This window comes from Rhinatrema bivittatum, chromosome 10, assembly GCF_901001135.1.
Source record: "Rhinatrema bivittatum chromosome 10, aRhiBiv1.1, whole genome shotgun sequence".
NCBI lineage: Eukaryota > Metazoa > Chordata > Amphibia > Gymnophiona > Rhinatrematidae > Rhinatrema > Rhinatrema bivittatum.
This window is the reverse complement of record NC_042624.1, coordinates 116,647,433-116,669,403: the sequence shown is the minus strand read 5'-3', so window position 1 is coordinate 116,669,403 and position 21,971 is coordinate 116,647,433. Positions and strand designations below refer to the sequence as shown.

General features: G+C 46.9%; 1 protein-coding gene and 1 long non-coding RNA gene across 2 annotated transcripts in view; one reads left to right on the top strand and one right to left on the bottom strand.

The window, feature by feature from the left end:
- Nucleotides 1-7,837, top strand: part of LOC115100085 (cytochrome P450 4B1-like) — a 44,949-nt gene extending 37,112 nt beyond the window's left edge. Inside the window, exons 10-12 of the mRNA XM_029618281.1 lie at nucleotides 1,847-1,911; nucleotides 5,266-5,348; nucleotides 6,551-7,837. Of these exons, the coding sequence (XP_029474141.1) occupies nucleotides 1,847-1,911; nucleotides 5,266-5,348; nucleotides 6,551-6,719 (317 nt within the window). The 3' untranslated portion in view covers nucleotides 6,720-7,837. The remainder of the gene's footprint in view (nucleotides 1-1,846; nucleotides 1,912-5,265; nucleotides 5,349-6,550) is intronic.
- A 1,425-nt stretch (nucleotides 7,838-9,262) lies between these two features.
- LOC115100086 lies at nucleotides 9,263-12,417 on the bottom strand. The gene is made up of 2 exons (XR_003858957.1): nucleotides 12,132-12,417; nucleotides 9,263-9,864 (listed from the first exon to the last, which is right to left on the bottom strand). It is a non-coding gene; the product is annotated as an uncharacterized LOC115100086 (long non-coding RNA).
- Nucleotides 12,418-21,971: the final 9,554 nt, after the last annotated feature.

Below are 21,971 nucleotides of genomic sequence, written 5' to 3'. Positions count from 1 at the left end.
TAGACTGACATGCCCCATTCGCTCTCCTCAGGCTCCTCAGACAAGGTGGGGGCGGGTCTGAAATCAAAAGTGAATCCTGCTCTCCCTCTCCTCGGGGGGAGGAAGTAAGGGAGCCATACCATGTGCTCTCCTCATTCACTTTCTCCCTCCCCCCCCCCACCACACACCCTCCTAACCCTTTCCTTCCCCTCATTTACTCTTTACCTGCCCCTTCCAATCATCTCACTTGCAGACTGCCCCCCCACTCTTAACTCACTCATACCTCACAGTCCCTCTGATCTGCTCACTCGTACCCCACACCTTTGATCCCCTCACTCACTCTTTTGCTCTTAAACAACACCTCACCTTCACTCTTCTTTCCTCCAATCCCTTCATTCAGTTTTCTCCCACCACCATTAACTCACTCACTCCCTTCCCCTCCCCCTCCCCTAGTATGGTAACCAGCAGAAGGGGTGGCAAGGCCCAGTAAGCCAGCATGGTAAACAGCAACCTAGGCAAGAAGATGACACACCCCGTAGTATTAGAACCAGTGAAATGAACAGAATTCACCTCGTGTCTCCTTAACCTTGGCCATTATCCCTCAAGCCCTTCTCAACTGTGCCAGAAAATTTCATAAAAATCAAGGCCTTTTGGCTGCTATAGGCTCCAGCTCATCCCATCTTCTCCTCTTCCCTGCAGGCTGCCTGAAGGGGAGGGCTGGAGCAGAATAACCCCTGCTGCTCTGCTGCTTTAAATTTGAAATGAAGTGCCAGAACTGCATTCCAGGCCTTTCCCCTACAAATTCAAGCCCTGCACTCAGCCTTGCTCGAATATCCCAGACTCTACACATTAGGAGTCTTGATGCCTCTCTGCCTTGCTGCTATACCCCTTATACTACACCTTGGTGCTCTTGCAACTCAATTTGGGTGCCTAAGACAGGTTCCTAGCCAATCTAAAGTGCCATAATTTTGGAGTGAATATAAGTGTGTAACTTTAACATTGGGTGCTTTAAACTGAGGTCCCTAAATTTAGGTCTGTTATTGTCTCACCTAAGTCAAGGTTCCTAAGTTATCCAGCTTTGGAAATCGGTGCTAAGCTCCTAACTTCATTATCACAGTCTAGCCCCACCTTTGGCTCCCAACCATGTTTATGGTGCCTAAATTTAGACCCTTTCTAAACATAGCAGCCTAAATTTAGGCTCTGAGTGGGGGATAATTTTTATTTAGGAAGTTCTAGGTGCCTGTGTCTTTTGAATATCAGGCTTACGGTGCCCATTAGCCTACAACCAAGATAATATTGCTGTTATGCTTAGCAAACCTCCACTCCTCTGGCATTTAATTAATGGAACAGAGCAGGGGGTGTTAAACTGCAGTCCTGGAGGGCCAGAAACTGCTCAGGTTTTCAGGATATCCCTAAGGATATTCTATTTGCATCCACTGCCTTCACCGTGTGCTGATATACCTCTTGCATGATCATTAAGAATATCCTGAAAGCCGGCACTGCAGTTTGACATGCCTGTGAATATTTCACTGTTCAGTCAGCACAAAGCTAGAACAAAAGTGAGTAAAAATAAGACTCAGCCTGAGGAAGCAACATAGCTGCAATATGGAGATGTCACTGATCCTATTTCTATGAAGAATATGCAGCCACACATATTGGTCATGTATGCAGGCATGACCAATCAGATTGGCCGTTACTAGTGAACGTTGATGAGATAGGTCAATAATTACTAAATGCCAGTCATTGACAGATGATACTAGAACTTGCACAAATAAAACAAGCATTTGTAAATACATCTCCTATTGCATACCGGGTATAATTTTTTAGCTCTTGTCCCGTAATGAGATTTTTCCCTCATTTCTCACAGGCTGTATGGTTGCAGTGAGCATCTACGCCATTCACAGAAACCCCGCAATGTGGCAAGACCCGGAGGTACTTCAGCAATATCTAGATATTATTTTGGAGCTCTTTGGGGCTCACTAGGTTTATAGTATGATAATTGTAGGCTCTTCTTTTGGGTTACGGGGTGTATGTATGTATGGGCATGTGTGTTGTAGCTGTGCAGTTTGTAACGCGCCCTTCCAATGTTTTGCTGAAAGCTGATGATGGTTCTGTTGGGTGAGGGTGAGGCAGAGGAGCCTCTCCTTCCTCATCCCCCTATCCTTCCTGTATTAGGCTGATCTATATCGTTCTATTCTGAATTGTCTGGGTATCCTAACCTAGGAGGAGGAAGAGTGTGAAGACTAAAGCTTCAAAGTAGTAAAAACAACAGGTACTGTTTGGGAAGGGATGATAAGGCAATCAGGACAGGGTAAAACATACCCAGGAGATTCAATTTTTTATTTTCATATATTTTGGATGTTTGCATATATATATGAATCTTCCCTAATTACTATCCAGCACTCACTTTAACTTTCTTATAATGATGACGATATTTTTCTACTAGGAGTGAATGAATTATATTTTATTTTGATTTTCCTTTTTTCCTCATTGATTTCTATGGAGTTGGGAAGCAGAAGTGCTTTTGCTATTATTTAAATGAAGCGGTGCTGTGATTGATGTATACGCGAGCAATTTGGTTTCTTTTCCTTACTTCCTAGTGCTATTCTGGCATGGGCGTGCTCACTGCATTTCCTCCACCCTGCGTGTTAGAAAAGAGATAATGAGATCCATGCATATTGTTGACAAAATCGATTATGCGATTCAGAGTGCAGTCTGGTTTAAAAGCCTTGCATAGAGTGGGTTTATGTGCTTTTTCCGACATGCGCGGGGCCTCTGAGCCCTATCTCTTAACATGGCCTGTGATTTTTTTTCCTTTATGTCGAAAGTGGTGGAGCAGCCTGGCGGTTAGAGCCCTGGGCTGAGAATCTGGGAAGCCAGGGTTCAAATCCTGCTATTGGTCCTTGTGACCTTGGGCCAGTTACTTCACTCTCCATTGCCTCAGGTGCAAATTTAGGTCCTGGTTTACTACAGGTTCTCTCCCATCCTGTGGAAAAAATGCTTAGTAACTAGGGGGCCCTTAAATTGTAAGCCCTCTGGGACAGGGAAATAGCGACAGTACCTGAATGTAACTTGCCATGAGCTACCAATAAAAAAAGCCTGAGCTAAATTTAAATAAAATGGTGACAGGGTCCCCAGTGCTGACCTTTACTAGCAGTGGCCGCCTTTTAGGGGTACAGCATTAGTGGCCTCAATAGGTCATCTTGCCAGCAATGTGAGTGAGTGAGAGGTCTTCATCCAGAGCCTGCCGCTGTGTGTGATTGGACTCACTTCATCATGGCACACCATCACCTTTATTCTCCCCTCACCTCTCTCTACTCCTCCCGCATCATCACTCTCACCTTCCTCTCCCTGCTGTCTCCTGGCATCATCATCTTCCTTCTCTCTCCGTCTACCCCAACATCATCTCTGTCACCGTCTCTCTCCTACCCTCTCATTCCACCATCACCTTCCTTTTCCTACCCTCTCCCACTTTCTCTTTATTTCCCCTCCCTTTGCCCCCTACCCCATCGCCTTCACTTCCCTCTCCTCCAACACCCCCAGCTTCCTAGCCAATTCGGCTGCCCCTTCCAGCAGCCCTTACCTGGCGATGCTTCGCTCTCCTTTGCCTGCTTCCCTCTGTAATGGAAACTGCATGGGGCCAGCAGGACTTGTAAGCCTACAGGGTCCCCCATGCCGTCTCAATGGGAGAGGAGAGGAGAGCAGGCAGAGGGGAACGCAGGAGCGGCAGCAGAGAGATAAGCGCTGCCCTATGCCTCCCCCTGCTGGCGGCAGGATATCCTGCAGGCCCACTGACCTAGGGGAGACAGAAACCGAAGATTATCACCGCACACCGTGTCCCACTCCCCGCTGGGAGGGGTTTGAGATTCCATAAAACCCATGGGACCCAGGGAGGGTCAGAGTCAGAACAGGGCTGAGGGTGTGCAGGAAGGTCCGGAGAGGGAGTCTGGAAGAGGCTTTCCTGAGAAAGTATTAGCTTCTGAGGAGACCCGAGAGAGAGAGGGGATTCTGCAGAATCCTGGGTGAGGGTTAGCAGAGGGCCCCCCTAAGGCAGAAAGCGCTGCCTGGGAAAATCCACAGAGTTAAGGACTGATCAAGCAGTTCAGTCTAAAGGCTCTGAGAGAACAGAGAAGAAAAGAAGATGCAGCTCCTTAAGAGGAACTAGGAGGGCCCAGGAGGGAAGGGTACCTGCCCAAAGAGCTGACCTGTTTGGGAGGCATTGTGGAGTGCGAGAAGAGGCTGCGTTTTCTCTCTCTCTCTCTCTCTCTTCTGCTTTTGGACTTTGTTGCTGTTTGGTGCACCGATTTCAGTTTTGTTTACCTATCAGTAACAACTTTATCTTGATCACCAGGGTTTGGAGTGAAGTGTGATCTTTTGGTGGAACTGGACTGGTGTAGAAAAGAGCCCCAGAAAGAACATAATCCCAAGGGCCTTGCTTTTCCCAGGAGGTCATGGGACCTGTGGCCTTCCTCCTAGCAGCTGATCGGGATGGGGACTAGATAAATAAATAAATACTTTTCAGAGTCCCGGGTGAATTGAGGCTCTATCAGATTTTCAATCACCTGTACTGTAGATATAAACCACAAATTGCATTACTTTTTCTTCAGTCAATAGTATTAGAACTATAGACTGCTTAAATAAAGCAAGTGCCGGCTGCCTACAATTTGACTTCCTCAATGGCAACAGACAAATATATATACATACATTAATGTGCTTTAAATTAATATCCCTTAGCCAGTCTGGCAAGGATAGGCAACATCCAGTCCTCATGGACACCAATCTGCTGGGGTTTTCAGGATTTCCACAATGCATGAGAATGATCTGCATGCAAAACCAGCTCATGCCTCTGCATTGTGCATATCCTGAAACCCTGGCTAGGTGTGTGTATGTGTGTTGGGGGGTACTCCATGACCGGTTTGAGAAATGCTGCCCCAAACCAAAGTTAGCGTGCAGCTGCCTCTATCAGCACCCGCCACTGATCTTACAGAAAAAAATGTGGTTCGCAGTCTGTCCTGCCCACACTGCCGGATTTCATCAGTAAGGGAGCAGAGCTCTGAACAGCTACTCATAGATGCATGAAATTAGTCCGGCTAGAGCTCGCCCGTTGACCTCTATTTCTGCGTATGCAACACGGCACAACTTCAGTCAGTAAGGCCTGACGACAGCGGCGTCCTCCCAGCAGAATAACGTTCAGTGTCGTTGACGGAACGAAATGGCTGCACCAGACAGGACCCTTGCCTGACAATCGATGCTTTTGGTGACGGAGCTGAATTTCTTTCCTTGCAGGTGTTTGACCCATTGAGATTCTCGGCGGATAATTCCAGCGACAGGCACTCCCATGCCTTCCTGCCCTTTATAGCTGGAGCAAGGTAGGGTGCCTCTTTCCTGCACCGTGCGTTTGTTGGAGGAGAGGGCTGCTGCTTGGACTCTGAGGGAATAAGGGATTCAGATGATTTAGCTGGCACTAGTTAGTGATGTTATTTAATATCCATTCTTGAGCGGGTGTTTGTATGTAAAGCTGATGAAAGCACCACCTCCAGCCGCTGCCACACGCACTGGAGTGTTAGAATAATGCAGAGCGAACCAGACAACCTGGGTTCATCTCCCGCTTTTCCCACCTGGCAATCTGAGCAGGAGTAACTGAGCTCTCTGCATGGGCTGACTGTCTGCCCTCATCTACTCTGTTGCGATGCTTGTCCTACTTTTCTTTGGCAAATTGGAAATACAATTCCAGGCACATGATGGGGAGAACCCAGCACTGGATAAGCCTGTTCGGGTTGACCTGGGTAAGGTGGCCTGTTTCCAGCTGAACCCTTGCTTGCATTCTCTAAGAGCTGCACATTCAGTAATCTGAAGAGCAGACAAGTTATCCGGCTGAACTTAGCTGGATAACTTGTCCGAATATTCAGCCGGATAAACGTCCCGCTAAATATACTCTCCTAAATTTATGTAAATGGGATTACTTAAAAACCTATCCAGCTGTGTTTGAATATAACCGGTTAGGTCTTAAGAGTTGTCCGGCCAGCAGTGTCCAGATATTATAGCCGGATAAGAGGGAGCAGAATGAAACTAAAAATGACGGGGCTTTTAGATCCAACCCTCATTCCCCAACTCCAACACTTGCAGCCGTAGCACCCGATCCCCCTCCTGCCCCCAACCCCAAATTTAGAACAAAATATATATAGCAGTGGGAGCTGGCGCCCCGAGGCCAGACCCCCCCCTTCTTCCCTGTTTTTTGGCAGAAAGCAGACCCTCCCCCACCCAATCTCTCTCTCATACTCCAGATGCCAGTTAAGTGCTCTGAGCAGTCCTATAGCTGAATGGCTAACTCAGCCGGATGCAGCTGAAAATTGGCTGAGCTAGCCCGGAGAGCCCCTGAAATGCCTCTTCTTGTGCCCCCACTATTCAGATTTCGGGATTTAGATGGAATACTCACAAGTTATCCGTCTAAATGTCTTGGAAGACTGACTCCTGAGTATTCCCATGAACTGAAGATGTTAGGACGTCTGTTCCCATGTCTGCTGGACACAGCATGAAGCATTTTCTTTTTCTCCCATCTCATGATCTCCAGGAACTGCATCGGGCAGAACTTCGCCATGAACGAGATGAAAGTGGCCATCGCTCTGACCCTGCGGCGCTTCCAGCTCTCCCCCGACGAGGCCCGGCCCCCCATCAAAATACCTCAACTGATCCTGCGGTCCAAGAACGGCATCCACCTGCGCCTGAAGAAGGTCACATGAGCGCCACCAACGCAGGTGCCTGCCGGCCGGATTATTCATGCTGAGAAGGAAGTGGTTGCTTTTCTTCATGAAGCCATCCAAGATGTGAAAAAGCAATTAAAGACACTTTACTGGGCCGTGGGCGGACTTGACTGGATACCCCTCTTATTACGGTCTTTGATGCATTGTGCAATATTTCAGCTTTAGACAAGAGATGAACATCTCGTCTTGTATTCATTTTAAAGTTTAACAAGGCACAGGCTGATTTTCACGAAGGCTGAGCATCAAACTTAACCGGCCAAAGCTTCGCCTGCTAACTTAAGCCGATTTTCAGCCGAATCTAGCCAGCTGGGTTTCTGAGTGCAAATCATCCTTAATCGAAGTGGCTAAAACCGAGCCACCTAGAATTAGGGTGCTCAGCCTTCGGGTGCCAGAACTAAGTCTTCTCCTCTTCTGACGGCCTCCCCGCCCTGCCCTCCCACCCACTAGTTTTAACATAAATTTACAGCATCAAGGGTGCCCCCAAAACCCATGTCCCCGCTGCCGCCGACTGAGGGTGCCCTAGAAACTCCCCTCCTACCTGCCGCTCACACTGTAAAGCCGAGAGTAGATGCCACATCCACCCCCGCTCCACCCGCCCCATTCACCCAAATTCAAGATACTGCAGGCATCATTAGTGGCCCCCCCCCGTTCCTGCCACTCGCCCAAAATCAAAATAGCAACCCTGACAGCGCCCCACTCCCATCTCCCTCCCCCCACCCCCACATCCTAAAACTCGCCCCAAATATCCCTAAGGTTGTTGGGCCCCACCCTCCTGGCTTTGGGTTTATTTGTTGCAGGAGGGAAGGGAGGGCCTGGATGGCCAGATTTAAGGCTGCTCTGGCAGGCCCTACGTTTGCAGAATAATTACAGAGGCTCAGCCAACATAGAAATGGAAAAAAAAAACAAAAAGAAAAGAAAAAACGTGGCGGAAAAATCAAAGCTGAAGAAAAACAAACTTCTGCTAAACAATTCATATAACAAAAAAAAAAGGATGCCTATTATCTGATAACTGAAAAACTTTGAAGTAATAAATCAATGGAACTATAATTATAACATAGAAAGATGAAAAGAAGCAAAACAAGAATTGTATTAAAAAAGCAGCCCCGTCATGGCCACGTATCAGTCAAAGTAGATACAAAAAATACAAAACAAATACAGTGAAAAGACAGTCCCCCAAACATTATAACATTCATGCAATTAAATTTAAAATCTAGACAAGCTAAAGAAGGTAACCGAAACTGTATCCCCGGATTTAAGGAAGCAGAGTCCATATTACGTTAAGCAGAGGTTTTAAGCTGGAGCTTCCCATAAGATATGAGTGGCCCGGATTCCTTGAACCAGGGGAAGACAAATCTTGCAGGCTCTCTTTGCATTTGCATTTCTTAACTCCCCAGAAGACAGTTCTTGCATACAGCAGAGATGATAGCACTGAGGAGCGTTTGAATCACCATGCAGTCAGAAGCACTCTGGAAGCTGAACTGCTTTTACTGGCATGTTATGAAATGATGAAAATCATCTTCACAGCTGGTGGTTTACAATAGATTTGTGACTTCTTAGAGTTTTATCAAACTTTAAGATGGCAAAGCCAATTTTCTTCTCTTCTTCCCTTCTGCTTGGTTTAGGGCAAGTTTTGTAGCTTCCCTCCCACGAAAATTAATGTTAGATTTGTTTAATCCAATTTAGATAATGCCCAAATCGAAGTTGAAATATCTCCTACCTCTGCAGCATTTTTCTGGAGCGGTAGGAGATAGGTGGCCAGTTACCTCCGCAGCATTCTTCTGGAGAGGTAGGAGATATATGGTCAGTTACCTCTGCATTTTTCTGGAGCGGTAGGAGATAGGTGGCCAGTTACCTCTGCAGCATTTTACTGGAGTGGTAGGAGATATGTGGCCAGTTACCTCTCCAGCATTTTTCTGGAGCAGTAGGAGATATGTGGCCAGTTACCTCTGCATTTTTCTGGAGTGGTAGGAGATATGTGGTCAGTTACCTCTGCAGCATTTTTCTGGAGCGCTAGGAGATAGGTGGCCAGTTACCTCTGCAGCATTTTTCTGGAGCGGTAGGAGATAGGTGGCCAGTTATCTCTGCAGCATTCTTCTGGAGAGGTAGGAGATATGTGGTCAGTTATCTCTGCAGTATTCTTCTGGAGAGGTAGGAGATTATGTGGTCAGTTACCTCTGCAGCATTTTTCTGGAGCGGTAGGAGATATGTGGCCAGTTACCTCTCCAGCATTTTTCTGGAGAGGTAGGAGATATGTGGTCAGTTATCTCTGCAGCATTTTTCTGCAGCGGTAGGAGATATGTGGCTGTAGGAGATATGTGGTCAGTTACCTCTGCAGCATTTTACTGGAGTGGTAGGAGATATGTGGCCAGTTACCTCTGCAGCATTTTTCTGGAGCGGTAGGAGATAGGTGGCCAGTTACCTCTGCAGCATTCTTCTGGAGAGGTAGGAGATATGTGGTCAGTTATCTCTGCAGCATTCTTCTGGAGAGGTAGGAGATTATGTGGTCAGTTACCTCTGCAGCATTTTTCTGGAGCGGTAGGAGATATGTGGCCAGTTACCTCTCCAGCATTTTTCTGGAGCGGTAGGAGATATGTGGCCAGTTACCTCTGCAGCATTTTTCTGGAGCGCTAGGAGATAGGTGGCCAGTTACCTCTGCAGCATTTTTCTGGAGCGGTAGGAGATAGGAGGCCAGTTACCTCTGCAGCATTCTTCTGGAGAGGTAGGAGATATGTGGCCAGTTATCTCTGCAGCATTTTTCTGGAGCGGTAGGAGATATGTGGCCAGTTACCTCTCCAGCATTTTTCTGGAGCGGTAGGAGATATGTGGCCAGTTACCTCTGCATTTTTCTGGAGTGGTAGGAGATAGGTGGCCAGTTACCTCTGCAGCATTTTACTGGAGTGGTAGGAGATATGTGGCCGTAGGAGATATGTGGTCAGTTACCTCTGCAGCATTTTACTGGAGTGGTAGGAGATATGTGGTCAGTTACCTCTGCAGCATTTTTCTGGAGCGCTAGGAGATAGGTGGCCAGTTACCTCTGCAGCATTTTTCTGGAGCGGTAGGAGATAGGTGGCCAGTTACCTCTGCGGCATTCTTCTGGAGAGGTAGGAGATATGTGGTCAGTTACCTCTCCAGCATTTTTCTTTTTTTTTTTTTTCTTTTTAATTTTATGAATTTTCAATATGCATTACATGAAATAACAATCTTGTCAAATGTAATATTATGAAAACATATATAAAGGTAATAAATACATACAATCACCTTTTTTATAGTAATTGAAAAATAATATTATCTCATATGCAAGTCTTTTATCAAAACAGAAGATAAATCTAAGTGATAACTACAATATAGAGCGATTTATATTTAATATACGGAAATCATTTATAAGAAAAATGTACAATTTGCTCCTACTTTACTATCTGACCGGAGTTTAATCTACAAGAAGACCCATAAGATGGTCAGGATCAGTAAAGAGATATTTTTCCCTTTATAACCTATGGTGCACCTGCAGGGGTATTTAAGGAAGAAGGAACCTCCTTTATCTATTACTTCTTTCCTCAGGGATTCTCTGCCCATAAAATTCTTTTAATCCATTTTGAAAAAATAATTTCATTACATTATCTTTGTCTGAGATGAAAGCAAATTGGATCAATAAAGTCCTTCTATCTGTAACTTGGAGTTCTTCTTGTGATTTCTGTAATATATCTGCGATATTAATCGAAGATTGTAATATCTTGTTTTCTGACTTTTCTTGTTCTTTTTCCTCTTGTGGCACTACCATCTGCTCTAAAACTTTAACAATTTCTGGATGGCACTGTTCTTTTAAAATTTGAGTTATATAGATTTTAAATAACTCCAAAGGACTTATCTGTCTTATTACAGGAAAATTAGTAACTCTTAAGTTTAAAGCTCTTATTGAATTTTCTAGATTTTCAAATCTTTTCTGGTACTCTATTTCTGTTTTTAACTGCTGGCTCTGAATTTTTTCTACTTGTGTTATACGATTTTCCATCTCTCGCATTTCTTTTTGTTGATATTCTAACTTTCCAGAATTTTCCTTTACGGAGTTATTAGTTACCAGAACAGCTTCAGTTAAATTTGTGATTGCGGAGTCTAATTTTGCTATATAGTTCCACAAGGATTCTAGTGTTATATTTGCTGGTTTTCGATTAGCCACTTTAATGGTGGTAGGTTTTGAAGCTAACACTAAAGCTTGCTGTTTAAGTATTCTAGATTTATCAGATTTCGGAGTACTTTCTTTATCAGGCATCAGAGGGGTATCTCCTATTGCTCCCAAGACAGATGTATCAATAGAGTCTTGACTTTTATCATGTAAAATTATTTTCCCTTTATTTAATTGCAGAACTGCCATTAAGTTTTGTTCTTCCTCAAATGTCTCTGTGCCACTAAGGGGTTCTTGTATTTTTCCTGGAATTTCTAAGGGAATTATCCCTTCATTACCAGGAGGGGGAGGTGTTGCCGATGCCCCAGGACTTAAAGATGTTTCTAAGACCTGGTGGGGTGAATTCCACTCTAAACTGTCCCCCACAGCGGTCAATTGTACTGGGGATTGTAGAGGAGTAACCAGCCACTCTGACACTGTCCTTTGTCCCGTTTGAACTAACACAGTCCCTGTGGAAGGCTTTACTTTTGCCTTCCTTTAGGTATGTGGCATATTTTGAAGGTAAATTTAATAACAAGTAATATACGAGAGAAAAACAGTGTAGGTGGCTTACTTGTACAATATCACAAAGGTTACATTATGGAGGTCAGGGGAAGAAGAGAAACAAGTGGAAAACTCCAGCATTTTTCTGGAGCGGTAGGAGATAGGTGGCCAGTTACCTCTGCAGCATTTTTCTGGAGCGGTAGGAGATAGGTGGCCAGTTACCTCTGCAGCATTTTTCTGGAGCGGTAGGAGATAGGTGGCCAGTTACCTCTGCAGCATTTTTCTGGAGCGGTAGGAGATAGGTGGTCAGTTACCTCTGCAGCATTTTTCTGGAGCGGTAGGAGATAGGTGGCCAGTTACCTCTGCAGCATTTTTCTGGAGCGGTAGGATATAGGTGGCCAGTTACCTCTGCAGCATTTTTCTGGAGCGGTAGGAGATAGGTGGCCAGTTACCTCTGCAGCATTTTTCTGGAGCGGTAGGAGATAGGTGGCCAGTTACCTCTGCAGCATTTTTCTGGAGCGGTAGGAGATAGGTGGCCAGTTACCTCTGCAGCATTTTTCTGGAGCGGTAGGAGATAGGTGGCCAGTTACCTCTGCAGCATTTTTCTGGAGCGGTAGGAGATAGGTGGCCAGTTACCTCTGCGGCATTTTTCTGGAGCGGTAGGAGATAGGTGGCCAGTTACCTCTGCAGCATTTTTCTGGAGCGGTAGGAGATAGGTGGCCAGTTACCTCTGCAGCATTTTTCTGGAGCGGTAGGAGATAGGTGGCCAGTGGGCCTTTGAAGGGGTTCACGGTGGCTCCTTTCTCTCCTCTCTCCTTCTCCTCCTCTGGATGGCTGTAAGTCATCCTTCCTTTGGATGCAGATGATCCCTGATTTCTCCCTTTTGTATGTCAAAATAAAAGGCTTAGCCCCTAGTTAATGGGAACCCAGAGAAAGTAAATTGGAAATCCTTTCACACGAAAAAGGGAAAAAAACCAGAAGGGTGGAAAAAACCCCAACCAGCTGAGGAAAAGAAAGTACTCTTAAAAACAGTTTTTCCAAAATAAAGGAAGGTTATCTGACTCCAGGTCTATCCCGGGTCTCATTTTCAGACCCTCAGAGGCCTTTCCCCTTCAACAAAATCCAAAACAGGACAGCAAGAACGTTCAGCCCTTACAGGGAAAGACAAATCTCCATAGAGAAAATGGTGCTCTGAGTATTTATATCAGAGGAACTCACCATGTGCGCTCTCCCACAGGGGGGAGTTGCCCACCCACATTATTATTTATGCTTCCTCCCCACACAAATGGACTATTCTTCATGATTCCTGGTAGCAATCCAATGGGATCTCTACGCAGTAACTTTAGCACCTCCTCCCCATTCATAAATCTTCAAAACAGGAGGAGCTAGAGGTGGCAGTGACTGCAAACACGTCCGCCGATCCCAGTATTGTTTGTATCGCTTCAAATTCCTGCGAGCTGGTAGCAGTGAGGGGAAACAGCTGTGGCTTCAGGTCTCTTGCTCTATAAAACCCCAAACGCCTGCCGGCGGGGGAAGGAAGCCTCCATGTCACAGGGTATTCTGAATGCCCAAAATGGAGCTTAGCACCCTCCTCATGAATAAGAGCGGTGGCTCTCCATAAAACCCAGAAACACATGCTCAAAATCGTTTAAATTACAATTTAAAACATTCCCAAACTTAAAAAACTACCAGAGTCTAAAACATATCTGGAAAATAAAGTAGAAGATATCTGTATGGCATCCCATTTTTGGCAATTTGCAATTCTTATTTCTTACAGATGAGCAGGGGCTCAAGGTAATGCTCTGTCAATGACAATTTACAAATGGTCAAATCATAAAACTCACATAAATAGATTTAATCAGTGAATAGACCTTCCATTTTGTAATGCATGCAACGCACCTATGCATGCACACAATACAACAACCAGTGAAGAAAAACAGGGGGCAGGGAAGCAGCCAGAGAGAGACATCGAATGCAAGCTCAGAGTTGAGACCATTACAGTACTGAACCGAAAGATCAATCTTTGTTCCCTTCATAATAAAATATCTCTGTCTCCACCTCTCCATCTCAGGTGGCAAAATCTCAACTCCTCAAAATGAACAGAATGGGAAAGGAAAGCATTAGCTGCTTCAATTCTTTTCGTTTAAGAAAACTTTTATGTTCTCAAATCTTCCCTTAGTTTTCCCTTTATAAAGGAGATCACAAGGACATAGAACTAGATAAATTACATTTGAGGAGTTATAATCTATAAAGTCTCTTGTTACAAACTTAGCTGTGGTCGTAGGCTGCATCATCTGGGGACAGATATCACTCGTGTAAGATTTAAATTATAGCCTAAGTGACGGTGTCATCAAGCCAGACGTTGTGATTTTAACCCAAAACCCAACCGGTCCTCTAATCATTCACCATCACTATAAAACTTGATTTTATTAATTGAAAAAATAATTTTTTGAATTTTTGAAAATTTTTTGATTTTATCATAAAGTTAAAAAGTCAGTCAAAAGACTTTCAGAAACAGTCTTTGATAGACACTCAACTTCGTTGACAATGTGAAGAAGAATTGATAAGCAATCTCTCAATGCAAGGTATAAACACAGCCCTACACGGCCGGTGTTTCGCAGAACAAGCTTCCTCAGGGGCATCTGAACAATATCAACATAGGAGTATTTGCCAGTTCAAGATGGACACAAAGTCTCAGAAGTTCTTCTTCATCGCAAACCTAGGATGGAACTTGAGGGAGGTGGGGGCCAGAGGCTGGTGCTGGGGAGAGAGGAGGAGGAAAGGACCTAGGATGGAACTTGAGGGAGGTGGGGGCCAGAGGCTGGTGCTGGGGAGAGAGGAGGAGGAAAGGAACTAGGGTGGAACTTGGAGGAGGTGGGGGACAGAGGCTGGTGCTGGGGAGAGAGGAGGAGGAAAGGACCTAGGGTGGAACTTGGAGGAGGTGGGGGACCGAGGCTGGTGCTGGGGAGAGTGGAGGAAAGGACCTAGGATGGAACTTGGAGGAGGTGGGGGACCGAGGCAGGTGCTGGGGAGAGAGGAGGAGGAAAGGAACTAGGATGGAACTTGAGGGAGGTGGGGGCCAGAGCCTGGTGCTGGGGAGAGAGGAGGAGGAAAGGACCTAGGATGGAACTTGGAGGAGGTGGGGGACCGAGGCAGGTGCTGGGGAGAGAGGAGGAGGAAAGGAACTAGGGTGGAACTTGGAGGAGGTGGGGGACAGAGGCTGGTGCTGGGGAGAGTGGAGGAAAGGACCTAGGATGGAACTTGGAGGAGGTGGGGGGTGAGGCTGGTGCTGGGGAGAGAGAAGGAGGAAAGGACCTAGGATGGAACTTGGGGGAGGTCGGGGACCGAGGCTGGTGCTGGGGAGAGAGAAGGAGGAAAGGACCTAAGATGGAACTTGGAGGAGGTGGGGGACCGAGGCTGGTGCTGGGGAGAGAGGAGGAGGAAAGGACCTAGGATGGAACTTGGAGGAGGTGGGGGACCGAGGCGGGTGCTGGGGAGAGAGGAGGAGGAAAGGACCTAGGATGGAACTTGGAGGAGGTGGGGGACCGAGGCAGGTGCTGGGGAGAGAGGAGGAGGAAAGGAACTAGGGTGGAACTTGGAGGAGGTGGGGGACAGAGGCTGGTGCTGGGGAGAGAGGAGGAGGAAAGGACCTAGGATGGAACTTGGGGGAGGTCGGGGACCGAGGCTGGTGCTGGGGAGAGAGAAGGAGGAAAGGACCTAAGATGGAACTTGGAGGAGGTGGGGGGACCGAGGCTGGTGCTGGGGAGAGAGGAGGAGGAAAGGACCTAGGATGGAACTTGGAGGAGGTGGGGGACCGAGGCGGGTGCTGGGGAGAGAGGAGGAGGAAAGGACCTAGGATGGAACTTGGAGGAGGTGGGGGACCGAGGCTGGTGCTGGGGAGAGAGGAGGAGGAAAGGACCTAGGATGGAACTTGGAGGAGGTGGGGGACCGAGGCTGGTGCTGGGGAGAGAGGAGGAAAGGACCTAGGATGGAACTTGGGGGATGTGGGGGACCGAGGCTGGTGCTGGGGAGAGAGGAGGAGGAAAGGACCTAGGATGGAACTTGGAGGAGGTGGGGGACCAAGGCTGGTGCTGGGGAGAGAGGAGGAGGAAAGGACCTAGGATGGAACTTGGAGGAGGTGGGGGACCGAGGCTGGTGCTGGGGAGAGAGGAGGAGGAAAGGACCTAGGATGGAACTTGGAGGAGGTGGAGGACCGAGGCTGGTGCTGGGGAGAGAGGAGGAAAGGACCTAGGATGGAACTTGGGGGATGTGGGGGACAGAGGCTGGTGCTGGGGAGAGAGGAGGAGGAAAGGACCTAGGATGGAACTTGGAGGAGGTGGGGGACCAAGGCTGGTGCTGGGGAGAGAGGAGGAGGCCAGGACCTAGGATGGAACTTGGAGGAGGTGGAGGACCGAGGCTGGTGCTGGGGAAAGAGGAGGAGGAAAGGACCTAGGATGGAACTTGGAGGAGGTGGAGGACCGAGGCTGGTGCTGGGGAGAGAGGAGGAGGAAAGGACCTAGGATGGAACTTGGAGGAGGTGGAGGACCGAGGCTGGTGCTGGGGAGAGAGGAGGAAAGGACCTAGGATGGAACTTGGGGGATGTAGGGGACCGAGGCTGGTGCTGGGGAGAGAGGAGTAGGAAAGGACCTAGGGTGGAACTTGGGGGAGGTGGGGGACCGAGGCTGGTGCTGGGGAGAGAGGAGGAGGAAAGGACCTAGGATGGAACTTGGAGGAGGTGGGGGACCGAGGCTGGTGCTGGGGAGAGAGGAGGAGGCCAGGACCTAGGATTTTTCTTTTGGGATTAAATAATTGCAGTATATTAGGAAAGCTAAATATAATTTTGTGTTGCTCTTTTCATTTGCAAATACTCAGATCTTTCCAGATTTATATCACAGAAAAATCTCAGCCTTTGGCCTTCAGTCTCACTCATCGGGACAGTAAATCTTACTTTTTGGGATGAGAAGTAGGGGAGGGGGACAGGGAGAGGAAGGAGATTATGAGAAGGAGACTGGTGAGGGGGAAGAGAAGGTGATGTTGTACATTTACTGAATCAGTGCGTATCCTGAGGACATGAAATATATCGATTTGTTTCCTGAAAAGCCTACGGGCTTAGCCCTGCTGTGACCCTGAGAGGGGGGAGACCCCGAGGTCACAGATTCCCCTCCACCTGCTGGCACAGATACAAAATGGTTTCCTTATTGAATCTAACAGGGTTGTGCAGCCCCAAAATTTGCTTTTCAGTTTGCTTGTTTTTTGTTTAGGGGATTTATTTTTCCTCACGATTCAGTTCATTTAATTTTTTTTTGTTTAATTTGTTTGCTAAACCATAAAATGAATTGAAGAAGAAAAAAACCCACAAAACAAACAAACAAACAAACAAAAAAAAAGGGCCTCTGGCAAGACCAAGCCACAGGGTTAAAGTTTGACCAGAGGTTTGGTCCTGGGGCAAGGGACTGGCTCAAGGCTGAGTCACATAGCCAAGTCCTAGGCTGGCCCGGAGGCCTAGGACCAAGCCTCCCAATGTCTTCTTTCTTCTGTGATCTTCAAAAAATGACACCATCTGCTTGAAGGACTCACCACAGTGATGGGGCCAGGCTTAGGCCGAGGCTTCAGCCATGGGACGAGGCCTAGGACTGGGCTCCAGTGATGGGCCTAGGCCTCAGTGATGGGGCCAGGCATAAACCTAGGCCTCAGCAATGGTACCAGGCCTGGCTGGGACCCAGCCCCAGGTCTAGCCCTAGGCCTTGGTGACAGGACCAGGCTTTGGGTTGTGCCCTGATGCAAAGCCTAGGCCTTGGCAAAGGGACCAGGCCTCTGGGCTGCGCCTTGGCGCTGGGCCTACTCTTAGCCCTTGGTGCTGGAACCAGGTCTCCAGCTAAACCCTGGCTCCTGCTCCAGGCCTAGGCCTAGGTGATGGGACCAGGCCTCAGGGCCCCACGCTGAGTCTAGGACTAGGCCTCAGCAACAGAACCAGGCCTTGGACTAGCCTGGGAATAAGGCCTATGTGTGAACCCCCTGAGATATTTATTTATTTATTTATTTTTAATTTTTCTATACCGAAATTCCTGTATGAGATACAAATCAATCCGGTTTACAGAGAACGGGAACTCGCCCGGGGCTTGTCTGGCCGGGGCTTTTTACATTAGAACATTATTTACATGCTTTACATTACTGAGCTCTTTTATAGGCATGTTAAACATGCTCATGCCATCTTCCGTCAGGAGCTGGGGTTAAACCAGGTAAACCAGTTGGACAGTAATTTACTGTGCATGAATTAAGGGCTCCTGAGGCTATAAACCATCTATCTCTTTGACTTGGTTTAACTCAGGACCCAATATAAGAAGGCAGGGATAGGCAATTATGGTCCTCGAGTACAACAAGCGTTTGGGTTTTCAGGCTATCTTAAAAACCTGGCTTGTGGCCTGTAACAAGGTTTGCTCAGCAGTGCACACATGCACATTTCTACACAAATACACCTGATTTAGCAAAATGTGTGTACACATTAACATGCCTCCATGTACATCCCCATATTAATGAAGACATTAGGTTAGGGGTGACCAACTCCAGCCCTCAAACAGGTCTCAAGAGCTAAATCTAGAATGAATACACATGAGCGAGATTTGCATGCATTGCTTCCTTTGTATGCAAATATTATCTCATGCATATTCATTGTGGATAACCTGAAAACCAGGTCTGTTTGTGGCTCTTAAGGACTGAAATTGCTAATCCTTCATAAGCTAGTACTCCTCTAGGCACAGAAGTGCATTCAGAACCTGAGAGCAAGTTTTCTTAATGCTGGGAATGTAACTCCTGGTCAGAGGTGGAGTTAAGTCACATTTCTGGGGCTAGTGTTAATCTGAGGTGCCATATCCAGTGTGGTCCTGGGCCTGGAGTTCAGGGGTCCTGGACTCAGGGTTTGCGTGCGCTAATCTTGGGGATGATTTTGAAAGAGTTGATCGGGCTTATGCACATAAAACAGCACGTTATTTTGAAGGTGAAAATCTCTACTGGAATTTTTTTTTTCCAGGCAATTTTTAATGGGACAGTGCATGCATATTTTTCCTTTGAGAACTGATGCAAACTCTGCTGGTAAAAGTTCCTGTGGACTTTGAGTTCCCCATAGACGTTTGATAATCCCCCTCAGAACTTTAAAATATCACATATTGTAGAAAGTGAGGTGGTTCTGGTCTCAAGACTGTGACCAGTAGGTCTCTATGGCCTGCACTTAACCACTACCTAATTTTTACTCAGTCTCTACCCATGCACAGCAATAGTTTTCAGTTCTTTCTGCGATGGATGATATCTGTACCAATGAGCCTGACTGATGTCATAGGGCGACATCTAGTGGCATAAAGGGTAAGACTTGGAATGAGCATGTGTCAACTTTTTGTTCAGACCTGCACCCGGTTTTCAGTCTGATTGCTGTGTTTTGCACTCCCTGGCTCGGGGAAGGCGCATTTTTCCATGGAGGGAGTAAATCGTAGATGCTACTCCTGGGCTTAAGGGGCTAGATTCTTTCCGGGAGGAATTATGGGGTCTCTACCAACGCCAGCCTGCCTTGAAAGTCTCATCATCTGTGCGACCTTCTGAACTGGAGGAAGTGACTGGTTTCTTACTGACGACCTCTGCAAATAAAGAGTTCCCTCTGTCGAGGAGTAATTTGTGCTGCCAAGGCGATTTGGACTTTGCTGCTGACTGTTTTAATACAGAGGCCCGTGGAGACAGCCCATCTTTCATGTGAAATACATTTGGCATTATCGTTGTGGACTGAATCCTTTTCCAGGGTTTTGGGGTCACCTGAGATAGAGGCTGTCGCTGACCTGTTAGTAATCAGAAGAAGCCAAGTAACTTGGAGTTGTTGAAGCTTTCCCTTTCTTGTAAAACAAGTCCATCTGTGCCTGGTCCACAACACCATCTGCTCGACCATCTGTGAACCCACTGACCCCTAGCACCTGGCTTTTATTTTATCTACACCTAACTGGGCTCACGCTAAGTTGAAAATAAATATTGTTTTTTCTCCTTTTGCTCTTCGGGGTTTTGTTTCCTCATTGTGCTGGCTTTCCTCTTGTCTGTTTTCTGGGTTCCCTTTCTATTTTCCCTTTCCTTCTGGGCCATTCCGCCTCTTTCCATATCCCTATACATTGCAGACCCAGGGTAGGCAAATCTACCGCAGGTCTCCCCAGAAAACCAGGCGGCTGTGGTGTGGTGTGCCTCCAGCACTGGACTGGGACGCACCGGTCATTACAATGCTCCTTCTTGCACAGGCCGAGCAGAGAACTAGTTCAAGCTGCATCTCTGGGGTGATAATTTGCGCTCTGTAAATGGGGAAAAAAAACAGATTAACAGAATTTTTATTACATGGTAAAAAACAAACAAACAAACATCTTTACATGTGTTACACTGTAAAATAAAAATGCAATGAAAAATAGCAAAATAACATTAATAAAATACACTCCCAGTGGTGTGCGGTGACATTCAAGGTAGGGGATTCAGTAAATGCAAAACACCACTCCCCCCCCAGCCCCCGCAACTATCAGGCATCATCACATTCCCTGACTCCCCCCCCCCCCCCCCCTCCCCAACCCTTGGCCAAGTCTGGGGACCTCAGTCCCAAAGCAGTACCAGCGCCACATGGAACCAATGCAGCCTGAGTTGGTGCAAAAGTATTAGGAGTCCCTAGCAAACCTCATAGCCTTGCACCCTCCCCCTCCGACACACAAAATAACAAATTATGCAGATAGAACAACAGATTTACATGTAAAAGGACATTTTTCTGAGGCAAAAAACCATCACTTACAAGATGTATATTGTATTTATATAAACCAAAAACACCCTGCAAAAAAAAAAAAAAAAAAAAAGACACTGGAGCCCTTATGGCATTAGGGCCTATTATAATGTAGACTGGGTGTGAGCTTAGTCCTCAAGGCCATGAGTAAACTGAATTACAATTACAATATAGCAGCTCTCTATACCAAAACAGCACCAACTGCCAGCACTCAAATAGTTAAAATTCTACCTATGGAAAGGCAACATTGCAAATATTATACTTGGTCTTAAAACACCAATACACCTCCTGGTAGGAAATCAGACAAAGCCAAGCCGCTATAGATCCTTACACAGAAACTATGTGCTGGCGGAATATCTCATCTCGGTCAGACGCAAAACAGAGACAGACCCTCACCGAATACAAAACAATGAGATCAGCGAGTATAACCAGAGACATGCTGTTGTGATTTCAGCTGCTTTGCATGGCACCCTGACCATGACGCCTCCCCGCCAGCAGAGGTCTCCTCAGAGTTCCGTGCCATGCTATCCAAGTCAGCACCTCACTGCTCAGCCTGTGGTGCAGCCTCCTCGCCCCCCGGAGTCCTCAGTGCGCCTGCTCCGCAGCCTTGCCGAGCTCCTCCTCCTTGCCTGCACCACAACCAAGCCTCAGCCCTACCTAACCCTGCCTGTTCCCTGCTTTGATGTCTTCACAATGAGTCTGCCTTGGTTCCTTGCCCTGACCCCCTTGCTTTGCCATGTGGCTATTCGGCTTTCTCACTCCTTGCCTTGTGGCCTACCTAGGCCTTTTCTAGTTCTGTGGCCTGTCTAGGCCTTCCCTGCTCTATGGCTTTTCCATGGTTCCTTAGCCCAGTGTGCCTTCGGGCCTTAAGTTCTGTGTTCCTTGTTCTGTGTGTCTTGTCCTTATCAGTCCTGTCCCTGTTCTGTCTTGCCTGCACTCTAGCCTCAGTTCCTTCTTGCCTGCACTCAAGATCCTGTTCCAGTCCTTGCCTGCATTCAAGATCCTGTTCCAGTCCTTACCAGCACTTTGCACCAGTATCAGCTCCTACCCTTGCCAGGACTCACCAAGATGCACCATGGCCGCTGCAAATCCTTACTGGCCCCCAGATCCCAAGGGCTCAACCTGTGGAGGTGGGGACTGGCTAGGAGAAAGACCAGCCCTAGCCCTGACCTGCCATCTCATGGCACTCCCCAAATGGTCTTCCCTTTGTCCAGGCCAGCCAACCGCAACACACGCAGAGAAAAACTGTAATGGAAACTTCAACAAGCCGGAACCTTTATCAAGAAATCAAGAAATATAAAGCATCAATCATAATAGTAAATGCATACTAACAAAAAGAATAAATATTTCAAAATTGATGAATAGAGCATCCAATAATTTAAAACACATATAAAATTTTTTAAAAATTTCCCAAACACCAATAAAACATTTTGCAACAGCAGATTCCTCAACACCATCCAATAATTAAAATAAGGATGAAAAAATTACCCCACTCTTCATACCTGAAAACTTTTCATTTCAGATTGTTGTAGATTAGTCGGGGGTGGAGGTGCATGCAAACCTTTTCCTCTCTCTCTTATATACACTCTAACACACATGTTCATTCTCATACACACTCACTCTCATATAAGCTCACTCACAAGCACCCACTCTCTTGCTCACACATAAGCTCCCTTTCACAGGTTCACTGACTCATGTCCAGACTTCCTGACACTCATGCTCACTGACTCACACACAGGCTCTCTCTCATGCTCACACTTATGCTCCTTGACTCTCACCCTCA